Here is an 18195-nt window from a genome sequence, read left to right as displayed (position 1 = left end):
GCGGCCTCAGGCTCTGGGGGGTAAGTGGGCCGTGTTTGTCCCCGCCTGTTAGTCCTGCAGTGGACGGGGCCAAGGAGAGAAGGGAGGGGGCGGCCCCTTAGATACAGGAACATCTAAGACACAGAAAGGGGATGAGAGTGCTGGTTCTGTCTCTCCTACAATCTGTCCCCCTCCCCCCACCTTCCCCTAAGCCATAATGTTAAATGCCAGATCAGATCATGGAACTCTTCTGCTTAAGACGATGCAAAACAGGGTCAGGGCAGGTCCGGGGCTCTGGCCCAACCACCCTCCTTGGGTGACCGTGTTTTAAAAGAAACTTGGGTCCTTAGAGCTCACTTTGGCACCAGCCCTCCAGCTGGGGTTCCACGTCGGAGAAAGGCGCCTCACAGACAGGTCCCTTGTACCCCGATGCTCACGGGCAGGCCTGGGCTTCATGTAGCCTTGGATGCAAAGATGCAGAATTCTCACCCTGGGAGTGAACCTTTGGTTTGGCAGCTGTTGCAGGATGAACCCCATATTTGCGAAGGGGAGGTGGGAAGAGGGAACAAGCATTTATTGATCACCTACTGTATGCCCCATCCTATGCTAGGGGCTTTACGTAGGTCACACATTGAGAGCTCCCAGCAACCTTGGTGAGGAAATTGTTGTTACTCCCGTTTTACAGATGAGTAAATAGAGGCTTAGAGAGGTGACACAGCTAGAGAGAGTCAAGAATTGAGCTTGGAACTATATGATTACAGGACTCCCAAGCCACACACACACACACACACACACACACACACACACGCAGGAACCCCATATCCATACACAACCTCCCCTCACCCAGACCCTGAAGAGGCAAATCGCAGGCCCGGAAGGAGAGCCTGGGTTGAGGCCGTGTTTTCCTTGTGAGGAATTTCCCGCCGTGATCCGGGCCCTCAGCCCTCCCTCCCCACAGCCCTCTTCAGCAGGGGCTGGCAGACTATGGCCTGTGGGCCAAACCTGAGCGGCTGTGTTGATAAAGTTTTATTGGAGCGCAGCGACGCCTATTCGTTTACATGTTGTCCACCACTGTTTTCATGCCACAGACTTGATAGGCCAAACGGCCTGAAATACTTACCGCGGGGCTTCTACAGAAAGCCTTTGCTCCCCGCCTTCAGGATCTCGTCTTGCTAGCTATTTGGGATCACCCCACTGCTGCACGCTCTGCATCTTTGCTGGGCTCATTCCCTCGGCCTTGAAACTCCCTTGCCAATTAGTTGGCTCAGGCTGCCGGAAGGACACACCTCAGCCCGGGGGGCTTCAATAGTGGAGTTTCATTGTCTCGCAGTCTGGCTAGAAGTCCAAGGTCAAGGTGCCATCAGGTAGGGTCCTGGAGGCCTCTCTGCTTGGCTGTAGACGGCTGTCTTCTCCCTGTGTGCTCACACGGTCGTCCCTCCATACCCTCCTCGTCTCATATTGGATGAGGACCCACCCTGATGACCTCAGTTTAACTCAGTCCTCTCTCTAGAGGCCCATCTCCAAATAGTCAGCTCCTGAAGTATTGGGAGCTGGAGCTTCAACATGTGACTCTCAGGGGTCTGCAGTTCAGCCCGTCACACGCACGTCACCTCCTGGCCAGTTCCTTTAGGACTCAGATCCGGGGCTCCTTATATGGCAGCCGCCTGTAAGACAGTCCCGTGGCTGACACCCTCCTGGTGTCACGCCCCTGTGCGGGGTCCCTGGCCTTGTTGAATAGGGCTGGCCTGTGTGACCAATACGATGTTGTCCAAACGGCCGTGTGACCTCTGGATCTGAATGATGCAACACGTGGCTTCTGCCCTCGCTCCCTGCTGGATCACTCGTTCCGGGGGAAGCCCCCGCCGCAGAGAGAAACGAAGGCCTCCCGCCAGCAGCCAGCAGCCAGCACCAAGTCCCCATCCGTGGGAGCGAGCCGGCTGGGATGCAGGTCCCGGCCCAGGAGACTGCGTAGGAATGCAGCTTTCCCCCTCCTGGCTGCCTCTGGTGAGGGGCCTGTGCCAGAACCACCCAGCGCAGCTGCCCCACACTCCCAGCCCTCAGAAACCACGTGAGAGGAGAGACGTTCGTTGTGGACTTAGGCCACTGCGTTTTGGGGCGGTTTGCCGTGCAGCGATAGAGAGGTGCCTACTACAGCCTATCGGAAGGCCTCCCAGCCCGGGCTGGGCTCCGCACCCCTCCTCCACTGCCACAGCCCGTATCTTACACCTTTCTACCGCGCCACGTCCACATTACAAGGAACTGCATTCCTTAAATACAAATGAGGTGTCCTCGCCTATAACCCTCTGTCATTGCACTTGGAATGAAGTAGCTTGCAAAGCCCCATCTGGGCCGCCCCAACTGCTCTCTGCCTCTGCCACGGGGCTCCCGCCCCGGCCTCCATTCTTCAGACACTAAGCCCATCGCCGCCTCCGAACCACGTCCCCTTGCTGCTCCGCTCCCTAAAACCTCGTCCCGCCGTCCGCACGCCGGCAGCCGCCTCTCCTTAACACTCAGCTCCATGTGTCCTGACCATTGTCTTCACGGTCACGCTTTAGCTCAGGACCTACAGGGATTTGTTACCATTCGTATGTTCCACACGCACTGGAACGTGTGTTCCCCGAGGGCAGGCGTCTCCTCCGTCTGCATTGCTGCCCTCAGCCGTCGGTGAGTATTTGTTCAGTGAGTAAACAAAGGAATGGACATATTTCGTCCCACCTCTCACCGGCCCCCTCAACGGGAAGCTCCCCCAGGACAAGGGCTGGCTTTCATTCAGTTTTGTATCGGGCACTGGGCCCTTGGGCGGTGAGCAAAAGATGTTTTTGAACTTTGGGGTTGAGTCTCTTTGGAAAGTCACTGGACAAAAATAAAGTGTTGCGCTGCCCTCTGCGGCCACCAGGGGGCGGCAGAGTCCTGGGACTCTTTCCTGGAAAGGCCCATCTGAGCCCAAGGGAGACGCCTCTGGTTCAGGTCAGCGAGCGCGTTCCCAGGGCCCAGAAGCAGAGAGCCGGCTTTGGGGGCCTGCAGAGAGGAAGGGCAGGTGGCAGCAGGCACAGGGACAGCCGTCGAGCCCAGCCCTCCTTCCCGAGACTGCGCACCCCGGGAGGGGGCTGGCAAAACATCCTGGGATTCCTGCTGGAAGAACCCGGCCCCACGGCCTATCAACAGCGGGGCTCCGGGGGGTCCTTCCGGGTGGACTGTCACCAGAAACAGCAGTCCCGACTTCCCTCCCACGTGGTGTCCTGAGCACCTTGCCGCCGTGCAGTCCCTGCGGACACTGAGCCTGCGTGTCCTGCTGGGGGCGCAGGAGGGCGGGGCGCGGCAGGGACCCGGCGGTCAGGCTACACCTTTCCCTGGGGAATACCGACTCAGTCACTCAGTCATTCCCACGCAGATAGGGCATGAAGCCGGGGTCGTGGCTGTGTCCAGTGGACACAAACCAAGGCCCCGATGTCATTAAAATAGATCGTGTCAAACGAACCCGCGCCCATGTTGGACCTGCTCTTAAGAAACTTGAACAGCATCCCCTTAGCTGTCAGAATGTCTCGAAATGTAAGAAATTTCAAAATCAGCCCTAGCCGCTTTGGCTCAGTGGATGGAGCATCGGTCTGTGAACTGAAGGGTCCCAGGTTCGATTACCGTCAAGGGCACATGCCCGGGTTGTGGGCTCAATCCCCAGTGAGGGACTTGCAGGAGACAGCTGATCCAGGATTCTCTCTCATCATTGATGTTTCTCTCTCTCTCTCTCTCTCTCCCTCTTCCTTCCTCTCTGAAATCAATACAAATATATATTTTTAAAAAATGCTTTATTAAAAGAAATCTCAAAGTCACCCGCGGCGGTGGTCAGCAGACTGTCTGTGTGGTGAGGTCTCTGGAAGTCCTGGTGCGCGCGGGACGGGGAAATGCGGAAATGCGTCTCTCAGCCCTGGCCGGTGCGGCCCGGAGGGCCAGGCGTCGTCCCATGCACCCAGAGGTGCAGGTTCAATTCTTGGTGTCGGTGTTTCTCTCTCTCTCCCTTCCGCTCTCTCTCTCGCTCTAAAAAAAAAAATCAATAAAAACATTTTTTTAAGAGAGAGGCACCCTTACCAAGGACCTAATGCCCCGAGGATTTCAGAGCGTCGTCGGCTTGTTTTAAAGTTGCATTTCAACCCACAGCGGAGTTAGGGTCAACTTCCTTAGCCAAAAGCAGGACCGGGCGATCCGGTCAAACGTAGACTCACACACGTGAGCACAGGGCCTGCGGACGGCACGTTGTTGAAGAACCACGTGTGCGTGGCGGGGCCCAACGTCCCCACGGATCCTGCTTCTGGTTTGTTCGCGTGATGCGTTGCCCGCGAGCGTCCTGAGATGGCACCACTTGGTGTGTGACGTGTGTGTGTGTGTGTGTGTGTGTGTGTGTGTGTGTGTGAAAAACGAGGAAGGCTGAGGAAATACGACGTGGTAACTTATTGTTAAACTGAGAGTTGGGAACCAATGACCACTTCATCTTTCTCTTTCTTTTTGAATCTTAGAGGACATGTGGGGGCCGTGAAACAGGGAAGGGCCGAGGGTGCGAGGGAGGGACGGGGTGGGGGTGAGCCGAGGCCGCTGCCTTGCTCACGAAGAAGTCAGAGAAAAGGGGGGCCCTGGGGCAGGGTTTGCCTGGGACGAGCTGCCACGCTTTCCAAATTTGGGGTGAAAGAGCGAGGTCCGGCCAGAGACCTTCTTTCTGGCTCCCGAGGAGAAGAATGTGTGGGCACCCCTAACTTAGCCTGAGCCGAAGGGGCCAAAGCACGTGCCCACCCCCCCCTCGCTGCCCTCGGCTGGTGGGAGGTGGGAGCCTCCTCCCGGGGCCTGGGGAGGACCTTTGGGCTGAGTTGAGCAACAGAATACGCCAGACGTGACGATGCATGACTTCCGTGTGTCCCGCCTGGCGCTCTCTTTCCCTTGGGACCCAGCGGCCGTGCTGTAAGGAAGCCCGGGCCACGTGGGGATGTCACTAGCGGGTGCGGGTGAAGCAGGTCTTTTCTCCCGACGTTTGTCCTCTGGGCCTGACTGAGCCGGGGAGACCGCCCCTCCCTGGAGATGGTGAACAGCTCACTGTGAGCGCGCCTCTCAGAGGCAAACCTACCGACCTGGGGACCATCCCTCCGCCTCCTCCGTCAGGCGCTCCTACGCCAGCCGCCATGCCTGCCCTCGTCACCCCAGAACCAGGAACCACAAAACTAGGGACAGCCCTGTACCCCAGAGACCTTGAAATTACCCAAACCAGCCAGCCCTAAGCCTGCTCGCCCTGCCTCGCCCGTCCCTTCCCGCAGACACCCCCGTTCCCCACCTCCTGAGCCCCCGCTGCCTCCCCAAGCGGCCCGGGTGGCCGCCTGCGCCCTCCTTTGGGAACTGTGAGCAGCAAACTGACTCTCCAACGGCCATCGTCGTCTCTCCCTCTGTGGGCCTCACCTGCCTGGCTGGTGATGGAGCCTGCGTTTTGTTTGTATTGATCGATCTGAGAGAGAGAGACGCCCAATTGTTGTTGCACGTGTCCATTCACTCCTTGGTTGATTGGGGTCTGCGCCCCGACCAGGGATTGAGCCCACGCTCTAATCAACTGAGCTCCCGGCCAGGGCCCAACGGCTTCCTAAGCCGGGGCGGGGGGGGGGGGGGGGGGGCAGGGAAGGGGGGCAGCTTCCCCCTGGGGGCCCAGCTGGCGGCGAGCACCAGCTACCAGACTCTGAGTGAGCGAGCCTTGGCCTCCTCCAGCCTCGGGCTCTGAGCCCCTCCCAGACCGTCCCTGCCCGGCTGACCGCCGCCCTGAGCGCCGGGATGACCTGTGTTGGCGCCACCGCATGTCGGCGTCACCCATCCCGCCAGAGCCCGCCGTCGCGCTTCCTGACCATCCCGGGTTCCCTACGGGGACGGAGCTCGCGTTCACGGAAGAGGCCAGACGGCAGGTCAGCCTGCAGGGCGAGGCCCCTGCTCTTTTATTCGCCGCCTCGGTCTCTCCATGGAGACGGACATCAGCCGGCAGGAGGGCCTTCGCACCCGTGTTTACCAGACACCGCCTCACCGTCCACAGCGCCGCCCCAACACGGCGTCCCGGCCAGCAGGACGCCTCCTGCACGGACGCCGTCACGCACGTGGACGGGGCGGGTCCATGAAGTGGGCCAGAGCCCGTTCCCCAGCAAAGGCCCGCGTGCTGCCCACGAAGGGCACCCAGGGTGACCCCCCAGCCGCCAGGCCCCCGAGCCGGGCCGTCACCGGAGGCCCAGGAACCGCCTCGCTCCGCAGCAGGGTCGGCGCTGATCCCAGAAGCTCGGAGCCGCCTTCTCGTCGCTGTCGCAGTGGCTCAAGGGCCCCGGGCTCCCAGGCTGGCACCACGCGGCCGCCACCCGCAGGCACGGAGCTCCTGGGCCCGCGCGGCTTTCCCGGAGGGGCCCGCAGGGGCCGCTTCTAGAACGGAGGCTGTGGGTCATCAGGCCTCGGCCCCCTGGGGCCCCTGCACGCCCTGCCCCGCCCCGACTGAGGAGAGGACGCCAGCCCTGCTCCCGCCTTCCCCGGTTTCCAATCGAGGCAGGAGGCAGCTCCGGTCCGAGGCACGGACTTCAACCCTCCCCGCGGGGCGGTTGCGGCCTCGGACAGCCCTGGCCTCCGGTCCGTCACCCAGGGACTAAGGCAGCGGTCGGCAAACTCATTAGTCAGCAGAGCCAAATATCAACAGCACAACGATTGAAATGTCTTTGGAGAGCCAAATTTTTTAAACTTAACCTTTTGCATTCGGATGTCGAGTGTGACTCGACACGGTTAGCATCGAGATTAAAACTACTCTTTGAATGTATCAATAATTCGAAATATAAAAAAATCCAAATAAGTAAGTTTGCATGAAAAGAAAGTCCAGTTTTTTATTCTACTGCCGCGCTTTGTAAAATCTGGGGTATTTAAAAAATTAAATCCCGAGTAGAATAAAGGAATCGAGAAAAAAGCAAGCGAGTGCAAAGGGTTAAACTTCTTCTAACGCCACTTCTTCAAAATAGACTCTCGCCCAGGCCGTGGTATTTTGTGGAAGAGCCACACTCAAGGGGCCAAAGAGCCGCATGTGGCTCGCGAGCCACAGTTTGCCAACCACGGGACTAAGAGGCCGCTCGTCAAGGCCAGGCCTGGCCACCCAGGAGTGTGCGTGGGAGGCAGGGGCGGGTGAGAGCCTGCTGAGTGCCGCTCCCGCAGTGCCCGCCTGACCCAGGAGCAGCCCCTGACGTGCCCAGAGGGTCGCACAGGCCGTCTGCTGCCTCCCCCCGCCTCCCCCACCCCCCCGCAGCGCCGGCCCGGAATGCTCCTGAGCAGGGCGTTGAAGGGTGAATAGGAGTGTGCTGGGTGGGCGAGGGTGGACCAGCACCTCCTCAAAAGGTTCCAGGGCACAAAGGAGGAGCTCGGGGAAAAGGCAAGCACCAAGGCCCAGAAGAGGGGCGCAGGCACCAGGTGAGGTGAGGAGTGAGCAGTGGCCACGGGCGAGGCCCAGGTCAGGACCCAGCTCCCAGCTCGGGCCTTCGTCCCCTCAGCACCTGGAGCGGCCTCCCGTCTCGGCTGCCCTGGGGCCACGCTTTGGGAGGCCGCCTGACCATCATTCGGGGAGCCCCACACCCAGGCTGAGGGCAGGGGTCAAGTACAGGGTCCCCGCCCCACCCAGGGCGAGCCCCTCCCCGACCTCCAGGCCTGACTCCAACTGGTGGGGATACTAGGTGACCTCTGCGGGCCGGTGTCCGGGATGAAGGCAGATGGCAGGGGCTGGGAGCAGCGTAGCCGCACACATGCATGCACACACATACATGCACGTACATACATGTGCGCACACACACACACACGGGTAAGAAGACAAAACTTATGCCCCAAGCGTCTGCCCGCTCAGGCCCCCGTCTGTGGGCGGAGTCAGGTGATTGAGCGCTGGCTGGACACAAACTCAGAGGCTGCGCGCCCTGAAAGGCCTGGGACTGGCCGGGCGGGGCAGAAGGCCTCCTGCCGGCGCCCCCCCACCCTCATGGGGAGCCGGACACTGAGGCTCGTCTGACTCGCCAGGGATCCTACATCCAGGGACTCAGATTCTGCAGACCCGGAGCTGGGCGGGGGCCTCCCAGTGCCGTCTGTGTGCCAGGTGTGCAGGCTGGCACTGCCCCCGGCCCTGAGGCTGGGCTGCTCAGGGCTCCAGAGGTCGGGGTGCCCTCCCTCTGTGCTGGGGGGGGGGGGCTCCCAGGGCCACTAATCGCACCGGTGAGACCCTGAATGTTAGTGTCACGAGCCCTGGTCTGCATCAGGCAGGCAGGCCCGGGGCATGGCTCTTGAGCTCCCCGGCTTCTGGGCGTGAGATGGCGTGGCCACGTCATGGCCCAGCTGCTCCCCTCCCGCCGAGGACCGGACAGAGGGCCAGGGCAGCTGGGTGGGCCCGTGACCTACCCCGCTCCTCTGCCCACTCCAGGAGCTTCCCAGGAAGGGACCAGGGGGCGTGGAGGTACACACAGCCCCACGCGGGGACATTTAACAGCCTGGTCACGTGCCCACCAGGGCCCCCCGCAGGCGCGGTGAAGAGGGGCATCATGAGTGCCAGCCGACTGGCCCGGCTGCCCGAGCACCGGGGAAACCGGCAGCACCAGGCGGCGGTCGGTGGGTGCTGTCTGCCGCGGTCACCATCCCGCCGTCCCCGCCCTGCCGCCTGGCGGCTCTCCCTGAGCAGGGGCATCCCCGGCCAGGACGTTGGCAGCAGGAAAGGCGGCCCTGGTCACCGGTGGGAACCACCGCCCGCCGCGCCCGGTGTCTGGGGACCCGAGGCGGCGCGCTGGCCCGGCTCTGCCATCGGGAGGGCAGCCCGCTCCCTCCCGGAGGCGCTAACGTCCATGTGTCAGGAGACGCTCGTCTGGAGTAAATGCATTACAGGGTCCGTCTCCGCTGCAGCCCTGACCAGCGCTGCCTTTCTCACCTCGCCCGAGGGACGGAGTGGCTGCACCGGAGGCGACCTCGGACCATCACCGTCCGCGGACGGCAGCGCCTGGGCCCGCGCGGGGCTGGAGCTCGCAGGAAGCTTCCATGGCGTCGTCGGGCCGCCTCACTTGGCCACCTTGGCCTGCAGGGTGCTGGGCAGGTAGAGGTACCTCCAGATGGCGTAGTAGTGGGTGCCGGCACCGAATGCCACAAAGAGGTGCCAGATGGCGTGGGCGAAGGGCACCCTGCCGTCGCTCTTGAAGAACACGGTGCCCAGGCAGTAGAAAGCCCCTCCGGTCACCAGCTCCCACAGGCCCTCGGTGTTGGGCTGTCGGCAAGGATGGGGTTCAAGGGGGGGGCGGGGAGTCAGAGGAGCGGCCAGCAAGGTGGGGAGCGCCCGGCCATTCCCCCCACACCCCGAAAATGAAAAGACCTGGTGAGCCGCCCAGGGTCCTGGGTGGGGCGTCTCAACATTGTGATGGCGCCCCTTCTCCCGAATCAGTTCTCACGTGTCACGCATTTCTACTACAATCTCCAGGGACGTCTTGGAGCCTTTTACCTTTCCTCCCAAGTTACCCCTGGCTCCGCCCAACGGCAGTGCGAGCCAGAGCGAGCCAACCGCCACCTCCGGCCTCCCCGAGCACCATCCCACCGCCCACCGCGGAGCAGCCCAGTTCCGTCTGGCTGTTGGCCGAACAAAATGGTATTTGTGTCCTGGCTGGTTTGCTCAGTGGTTAGAGCATCAACCCGGGTTCGATTCCAGTCAAGGGCATGTACCTTGGTTGTGAAGCATCCATCTTATATAAAAACTGCTGTTTGGAATTTTAACCCTGCTATTTGGCTCCTGTAAATTCTTGCTTGCTTAGACTACTCCCACTTCAGAGAGGCCATTAAACCTTCCCCGGACGAAGTTATCAGTGCTGGCACCAGGCCAGGCCTTGGTTGAGGTCTCAAGGCCCCAGCACATAGGGGCTCTTTAAGAACTTGCAAAGGGGGCCGGAAACACCCCATATTTGGGAGACAAAGAAGGTAAAATCATATAAATAGGGAAAGTTCCTCCATGTTGGGGCCCAGAATTTGAGAGACATTTTCCTCTGGACCCGCGCGTAATAAATGTAACTCCATCTCTCTAAGCATTGCTTGGTTCTTCTCCGGTTTTCCGTAACAGTTGCAGGCTCAATCCCCGGCCTTGGTTCAGGCGTGTGCAGGAGGCAACCAGTTGATGTCTCTCTCACATCGATGTTTCGCTCTGTCTCTCCCCCTCCCTTCCACTCCCTCTAAAAATCAATGGAAAAACATCCTCGGGTGAAGATTTCTTTAAAAAAGGGGCTCAAGTGTGGGAGGGAGGGACCGAGGGGCGGGAAGCCGCCGAGCCGGTGCCCAGGTCCCAGGCCCACCGCGTACAGGTAACCCGCATTAACAGTGTGCAGGGTCCTTCCAGAAGCTGCCTCTGCACGCACGTACACGTCTGCACATACAGCGTGCACTTCACGGACACACGTGTCCCAGGAAGGCACCACTCGGACCAGAGAACTCCCACCGTCCCGCCTCTGCACACCCATCGCCACTGACGCCCAGGGCGCTCAGCCGCCTCCCCGCGCCCCCGGGGCGGCCTCGGCTCCGAGCAGCGCCTTCCGCTCAGGGCTGTACCGTGGCCCCGGGAGGGCTGAGCCTGAGCGTGAGTGACGTGATGATGGTCGCTAGCATCCGACGCTTCTCAGCACCCCGGGCGCCGGCGCGGCACCGGGGCCTCCAGGGGCCACCTCCAGGGGCCACCTCCAGGGGCCACCCTTCACGACAGCGGCACAGGCAGGTGTCACTGCACGTGACCGTCACAGACACACGCCCACGACATCGAGCAAAGCGAGGAGAGCATGTTGGGGGGGGGGGGGGCTGTATAGTGTGATCTCATTTTTGTAAAAGAAAAGCCAACAAGCCCTGGCTGGTGTGGCTCAGTGGATAGAGCGTCGGCCTGCGGACTGAAGGGTCCCAGGTTCGATTCTGGCCAAGGGCACAGGCCTGGGTTGCAGCTCGATCCCCAGTCGGGGGCGTGCAGGAGGCAGCCGATCCATGATTCTCTCTCATCGTTGATGTTTCTATCTCTCTCTCCTTTTCTCTTCCTCTCTGAAATCAATAAAGAAATATATTTTAAAAAAAGAAAAGAAAAGCCAACAAGTCAACACGTCTGCGTAGCCGCAGAGACTTGCGTGAACATTTAAAAATGGGACAGACAGACAAGAAACGGGTCATGGCGGTGACAGCTGGGCATCGGTCGTACTGCGGAGGGGCGGGGACTGCTGCTGTTTTACGCTTTCAGACGAGACCTATTCTTTGCAGTGAGCATGCATTTAAACGCACGTTTACTATACAAATGTAAGTACGTACATGTGTATACTTAAATATGTAATATGTGACTTGATAGACATTACATGATTTAATAGATGTAACTCAATATGCATATTAACCCATTGTACGCCATAAGCGTCTGTAGATGCCAGCGGGACCTTCCCCACACGCCACAGGCGTCTATAAAAAAATGTTTCCCCACGTGGCAGCCCTGACCAACTTTTAAATAATTTTTCATGAGAATTTTCAGCCGAAAATATTCAAGAACACCCGAATTGTAATATATTTATTGTAGGGAGCGGCTATAGGGTTAAGCCTCAGACTGACCTGCTGGCAAAGCCACAAACAAGTCCCAGCTTAGAGGGCAGAGACCTCTTAGCAACATTAAGCTTGACCTTATGACCTCCCTAGATCCTTCCTGGGTAGCTGATGGGCTGTGGGAGGTGCAGCAAGTGCTGCCAAAACACGTGAAACTCACAAGAACATTGTAACTATGGTGATCACTACCTTGTTTACCTCTGGCTATAAAGTAAAGGCTCAGCTTGCCGTCTGGATCTCTCTGTGGCCTCAGCCAGGCACAGGAGATCCACCGAACCCCAGCTTATTCTCTTCGTCTGTCTTTTCTTCATCCTTCGCCGCCCCTCCCCACCTCAGGCTTGCCGAACCCTTGGCTGTGCTGGCCTGGCACAATTTATTTTTATAATATTCATTGCAAATTGATTTTCTAATTAAATTCAAAGTATCGTGGCGTGTGGGGGTGGTTTCCGTGTTGGATGCGTGGTAGTTAACTGGTTAAATAAAAATAAACTTGGGAAAAGCTAACGTATAAAAACGAAAGCAGGTCCCAGGGACAGCGTTGAGCAGGACAGACCAATGGGACTGCCAAGTACTCAAACGCGATTAGAGCTACAAGAGGGGACGGTTCGGTATTAGTGTACAAACAGGCCCGCCCGGCCGGGTGGCTCAGTGGTTGAGCGTCGACCCAGGAACCAGGAGGCCCCCTGTTCAATTCCTGGGCAGGTCACATGCCCAGGTTGCGGACTGATCCCCAGTAGGGGGCATGCAGGAGGCGGCTGATGGATGTTTCTCCTCGCTGTTTCTCTCTCTCTCCCTCTCCCTCCCTCTTTCTCAAATCAATACATTAAAAACAAAAACGAGCCCTAACCGGTTTGGCTTAGTGGATAGAGCGTCAGCCTGTGGACTGAAGGGTCCCAGGTTCGATTCCGGTCAAGGGCATGTACCTTGGTTTCAGGCACATCCCCAGTGGGAGGTGTGCAGGAGGCGGCTGGTCAATGTTTCTCATTGATGTTTCTAACTCCCTATCCCTCTCTCTTCCACTCTGTAAAAAATCAATAAAAAAATTTAAAAAATATATTAAAACACACACACACACACACACAAACAAACAAAAAAAAAAGGGCCCATCGCTGGAACAGAATTGGAATTTGAGAAACAGACCCTGAACTTAAGAGGAGCGTTTTTAAATGGCTGACCCTCTGGGGGGGACTCACCATATACAGGACGAACAGCAGTGGGAACACAGAGTTAGAAATGAGAAGTCAACCATAAAAGAAACGTAAGGAAATATGGGTAAATATTTACAAAAACTTGAGAAGAGGGAGACCTTCGTAAAAAGCCATAAAATTAATTAGATTTTACTTCATAAAGTTGTGACATCTGCCAATAATAATAATTTTAAAATAATACTCTTCTCTGGCCCGGCCAGTGGGGCTCAGTTGGTTGCAGCACTGAAAGGTGGGGGGTTCGATTCCCAGCCAGGTTCAATTTCCGGCCAGGGCGCATAGGGAGGCAACCGGTCGATGTTTCTCTCTCTCTCTCTCTCTCTCTCTCTCTCTTTCCCTCCCCCTCTCTCTAAAATCAATCAGCATGACCTTGGGTGAGGATGAATAATAATAATAGTAGTAATACCGTTCTGTGGCCTAGGACATTGGTCGGCAAACTCATTAGTCAACAGAGCCAAATATCAACAGTTACAACGATTGAAATTTCTTTGGAGAGCCAAACTTTTTAAACTTAAACTTCTTCTAACGCCACTTCTTCAACATAGACTCGCCCAGGCCGTGGTGTTTTGTGGAAGAGCCACACTCAAGGGGCCAAAGAGCCGCATGTGGCTCGCGAGCCGCAGTTTGCCGACCACTGGCCTAGGAGGTAATGGGCAGGCTGAGTTTACTGTGTCCATTTAGCAGATGGGGCAACTGAGGCTCAGAGAGGAGAGGCCCTCAGGGTTAACCTGCCTATGCTGTCGCCTCCTTAGGTGGGTCGCGTGGACACACTGAGCCTCAGTTTCCCCTCCTGCCAGAGGAGAGGGCTCCAGGTGACAATCCCGAGTCCGTGTGGGCGCCCCCCGGGCCGACGGAGGCCCCACGCGGGGGGTGGACTTACCATCGAAAGGATGACCACGGCGGGGAAGAAGCCCATGACCACGTAGCACAGCAGCTCCAGAAGCTTGTACCTGCAGAGGAGAGGCCGCCGTGGGCGCAGCCGACACCCCCACACCCCGCGGGCGCTGGCAGAGCGGGGTGACCTCGGCAGGTCCCATTCTTTCCCTGAGACGCGGTTTCCACGTTGTTATCAGGCCGCAGGCAAACATGACCATCGACCCCGCACCTTGGCCCATGGGCCCGAGCCCCGCGCTCCAAGGGCCGAGCGGCTGCACCAGCTGAGCCCTACTGCCGTCCTGGAGGTCCCGGCGTCTGTCGCTCCTTCTGCTTCTATACCCGTCCGTCCCTCACCTAACTGCTCCGTCCTGTCGCTCGGCTGACGGAAGCAAACGGGGCCCCGAGGGCTCCGAGCCGCTGCTCCGTGTCGGCCAGCACAGCTGAGGGACGGCAGGTGGCACGTGACACCTGCAGTGGGTCCAGGAACCCTCAGCGTCTTTTAAAAAAACGCTCACACTGACCCCGTGGGCTGTGGACCCGTGGCTGTGCCCTCAAGCTCCCGGGCATCCTGGAGGCCCCTCCCCCCCGGCTTACCGCTCGTGGAAGAAGAAGACATAGACGGTGCCCACGGAGGCCATGACCCAGACCAGCCAGCGCATGTGGGCGGCCCAGGGGCCCAGCTCCCGGAGGTTCAGCCTGCGGAGACCCAAGGGCACAGTCTGAGGGGCCCGGCCGGCCCTGCGGGGCCCGGGGGCTGGCCAGCCCGGGAACACGGTCCCCGCAGATCTGTCCGCCGTGGCTGCAGGGCTGAGACGTGACCTCTCGTGGGAGACGTGTGGAGAGACACAAAGAGAAAGTCACACGTGAGCAGTCAGTAGAGGGAAATGAGCCGCACGGATGTCTGGGCGTGGAGGGGGGGCAGGAGTCTAGCCAGCTGGCGAGGGTGGCGTCCTGATATGCCAAGGTCGCAGGTTCAATCCCCGATCGGGGCACATACAAGAAAGATCCAGTAAACAAACAAACAAAGGAAACAGAAGAAACAACCAATAAATGCTCCGTGGTCACACCGCATCCCCGGCCACCAGCAGGGGGCAGCACAGAGCGCTGCCCCGTGGTCAATGCAGGCATAAGGAATGGAAACCAGGCGCCCACCCGCAAAGGGACGGAGAGCGGGATCACTCCAGAAACCGGTCTGTCAGGGCAGCTGAGCACAAAACAGCTGGACACGCGTCCACATCCAAACAGGCACCTGAGCTGCCTGCTCCTGACCCGCAGGCGCTGGCTCGGGAGCTCAGGCCAACGAGAAGCCGCTGGTGGACCGAGCCCCTCCCGTGGCCTCCAGTTCTCGCCTATGCTCCGTGCCCTCCCGCCTACCCACTCACGCCGCACTCCTCCCCAGGGCCTTCTCGGCTTCTAGAAGTCTCCGTCCGCCTGCCTGCGGGGTTCCAGGAGAGAAGCCCAGGCTGGGCAGGCCTGATGGTGCCAACAGGCCGGCAGACAGACAGAGGACAGACAGACAGACAGCAGGAATGGCACACCTCCATCAAACGTGTTTGAAAACAACCGCCTTTGTATGTGCCAGCAAAACCTGTTTACTAGCAGATACCCCCCCACACGGGGCGGCCAGAGCACCGTGCGCTGCTGTGAAAAGGAGAGAGGCCCTCTCCGACGTGCGGCGTGGACAGACGTCCCGGCGACGCGCTAAGAGGAGGAAAGCAAACTGCGGGGCAGTCGGCACCGCGTCCTTCCTGCCGTGTTCAAGTCGGAGAGAAGTGGTATAAACGTTCACTTACACATATACACTCTAAGGATGCACGGTGCGTGTGTGCACGGTCTGCATGGATAGTCACGTATGCACATGTGTACACACACACGCCGTTTCAGGCGGGAAATCGCTGGGTGCACAGGGCAGCCGGCACTGAGAGCTGGTGAGGGCGGCGGCCGCCTCGCTCTCTGTGCCGTCAGCGTGGTGCCCGCCAACACTAAGACAGGAAGGGAGCCGGCCCGTCCGCGCGTGGCCGCGGGGCACTCACCAGGGCGCGTAGGAGGCCGCTATGAAGAAGTAGATGACCATGCGGTCACACATGTGCAGGCAGCGCTCCACCATCCTGGGCAGAGAAGGCGGCGTCACCAGCGGCCCGGCAGCGCGGGCCCAGCGAGGGCCTGGGGGGGGCGCCTCTGTCCAGCCACCCCCTCGGCCTCAGCCACCAGGCTCTCAAGCCAGGCTCCCCACCCCGGGGATCAGCTGCAGCCGCCCCGGGTCCCTCAGAGGGCCCTCCTCCCCTCCCCTCGGCATTCCTATCGCACATCCTGGGCTTCCGGGGGATGGCAAGTGACGAAAGAGTTCTGTGGCTAAAATGCAAAACTATTCAACTCTGTGCCCCGCCCTGGCCTGTGTGGCTCAGTGGATAGAGCGTCGGCCTGTGGACTGAAGGGTCCCGGGTTTGATTCCGGTCAAGGGCACATGCCTGGGCTCGGTCCCCACGAGGGGGCGTGCAGGAGGCAGCCGACCAGTGATCTCTCTCATCATTGATGTTTCTCTCTCTCCCTCTCTGAAGTCAATAAAAATTTATTTTAAAAATAAAATAAACTCTGTGCCCCCAAAAGACCCTCTGGATTCTGGCTTTGTGGTTTCATGCCCAGGCTCTGGGGCCAGAAGGCCTGGGTTCGAATCCCAGTCCAGCGCTTAGGGCCTGTGACCCTGACCAAGTCCCCGCCCCACTCGGGGCTCCGTCCCCGCCTTGTAACAGGGGGGCCATCAGCCATCAGCGATCTCCACAGGCGGCTTGAGGGCTGGGTGGGTGCCGACGTGCAGGACAGGAAGTGCCCAGCAGACAGCTGTTGGCAGAGCATCCCCGAGGAAACTCCGCCTCCCCTCCCCCTGGGCCAGGTCCCCCCGCGGCGTGCCCTCCCGCCGGCGGCTGGGTACCTGAGGTGGCCCTTCTTCCAGGAGACCGTGTGGAACACGGTGGACACCACGAAGAGCCCGCACAGGCCGAGGCCGTAGATCCAGGCGGAGACGGTCTCCCAGGCGTCGTCCGACAGCAGGTAGAGGTTGGAGCTGCCGAGGAAGCTGGGGATGATCCAGAGCTGGAAGCGGGGGTGCAGGCAGCGCTGGCTCGGCGTCCAGGGCGGCCGGAGCCCTCCCTCCCTCCCTCCCTCCCGCCCCCGGCCGGGATGCCCTAACCTGCGCGTCCAGAGTGGGAGCCGCCAGGCACCGCGGCTGCGGAGCACTGAAACGTGACTTGTGCCACTGAGAAAGGAATTTTTTTAAAATATGTTTTTATTGATGTCAGAGAGGAAGGGAGAGGGAGAGAGAGAAACATCCATGATGAGAGAGAGTCATTGATTGGCTGCCTCCTGCACGCCCCACACTGGGGATCGAGCCCGCAACCCAGGCATGTGCCCTTGGCCGGAATCGAACCTGGGACCCTTCAGTCCGCAGGCTGACGCTCTATCCACTGAGCCACACTGGCCAGGGCTGGGCAAGGAAGTTTACGTTTTATTTCATTCAGTTGATTTCAGAGTCAGTGTCCACAGCCACGGAGGCCGGGGCTGCCCCACAGGACGGAGCCCGGGAACCGGCAGCCGGGGCCCCGCTCCAACGAGCCGCTCTGGCCGCTCCCTCCGCTCCGGTCCCAGGTGCCCGGCCCGAGGCCCCCAGGCGCACCCGAGCCGCAGCCTCCGCCTTGTCACCCGTGCGGTCCCCACCATGTCCACGGGGAAACCCTCCTTCTCCAGGCCTTGGTTTACGGCCACTCCCCGGGAGAAGCCCAGGCAGAGGCCGGCTCGGAGCCACGGCTCACCCTGCTGGGGCCATGGGGGCGAGGAGCAGGCCGTGGGCATCGCGTGGGCATCGCGTGGCACAGACACAGAACCGCCCCGGGGCGAAGAGGCCGTCTCCCCACCCCGGCCTGGAGGTGCCCCTCAGCTCCCGGCCCCGGGGCCCACTCACAGCGTGGGTGGCGCAGTTGGCCGCGTGCTCGTACTCCGTGGGCTGGTACCTCTTGTGGGCGGGGACCCGGTGGTTCATGAACCTGGAAGGAGAGGCACCTTCCTGGAGCTCGGCCCCTGCGGTGGGAAGAGGGGGTCCCTCTCCCCGCTCCCCACCCCCAACGCTCTATTACACGTCTTGTACTCTCCAATGCCCGATCCCCAGGGTGTCACGGAACTTGGCTGAATGTCGGGGTGCTGTTCTTTCCTTTACCGTCACTGACATACAGTAGAGCTCCCCAAGGGCACGCCTGACGAAGTGTTACTATGCGCACGTGACCACCTCCCGGGGGAGACAGAGCTCATACCCCACCCCTCCAGCCCTTCCCAGGGGGACCTTCCCCCAAGGAGACCACCTCCCCCTGGCCCTCGAGGATGAGGTCCCGCACTGCCTACCAATGGGAACTGCAGCACCAAAGCACCCCCCCCCCCCGAGACCCCAGTCATTACTGTGAAGACCCACAAAATGGAAATGAGTGCAGGGCTCAGAACACAGGGCTCGATGCAGGGCAGTGCACGGAGCATTTATCGAGCACCTTCT

General features: G+C 59.9%; 1 protein-coding gene across 2 annotated transcripts in view; it reads right to left on the bottom strand.

The window, feature by feature from the left end:
- Window positions 1-17698, bottom strand: part of LOC307099258 (monocyte to macrophage differentiation factor 2) — a gene marked incomplete at its 3' end in the record, with an annotated part of 58411 nt that extends 40713 nt beyond the window's left edge. Inside the window, exons 1-6 of one of the 2 annotated variants that reach the window (XM_079770564.1) lie at window positions 17617-17698; window positions 16591-16751; window positions 15695-15769; window positions 14256-14357; window positions 13666-13735; window positions 9041-9244 (exon numbers count right to left, since the gene is read on the bottom strand). In XM_079770564.1, the coding sequence (XP_079626690.1) occupies window positions 9041-9244; window positions 13666-13735; window positions 14256-14357; window positions 15695-15769; window positions 16591-16751; window positions 17617-17694 (690 nt within the window). In that variant the 5' untranslated portion in view covers window positions 17695-17698. Of the gene's footprint in view, window positions 1-9040; window positions 9245-13665; window positions 13736-14255; window positions 14358-15694; window positions 15770-16590; window positions 16752-17616 lie in introns of those variants that run through there. The other variant, XM_079770565.1, reaches the window with a different exon arrangement.
- Window positions 17699-18195: the final 497 nt, after the last annotated feature.

This window comes from Cnephaeus nilssonii (genome assembly GCF_951640355.1).
Source record: "Cnephaeus nilssonii genome assembly, chromosome: 5".
NCBI classification, from domain to species: Eukaryota; Metazoa; Chordata; class Mammalia; order Chiroptera; family Vespertilionidae; genus Cnephaeus; species Cnephaeus nilssonii.
The sequence above is the reverse complement of the archived record's forward strand: the minus strand, read 5'-3'. Positions and strand labels throughout refer to the sequence as shown.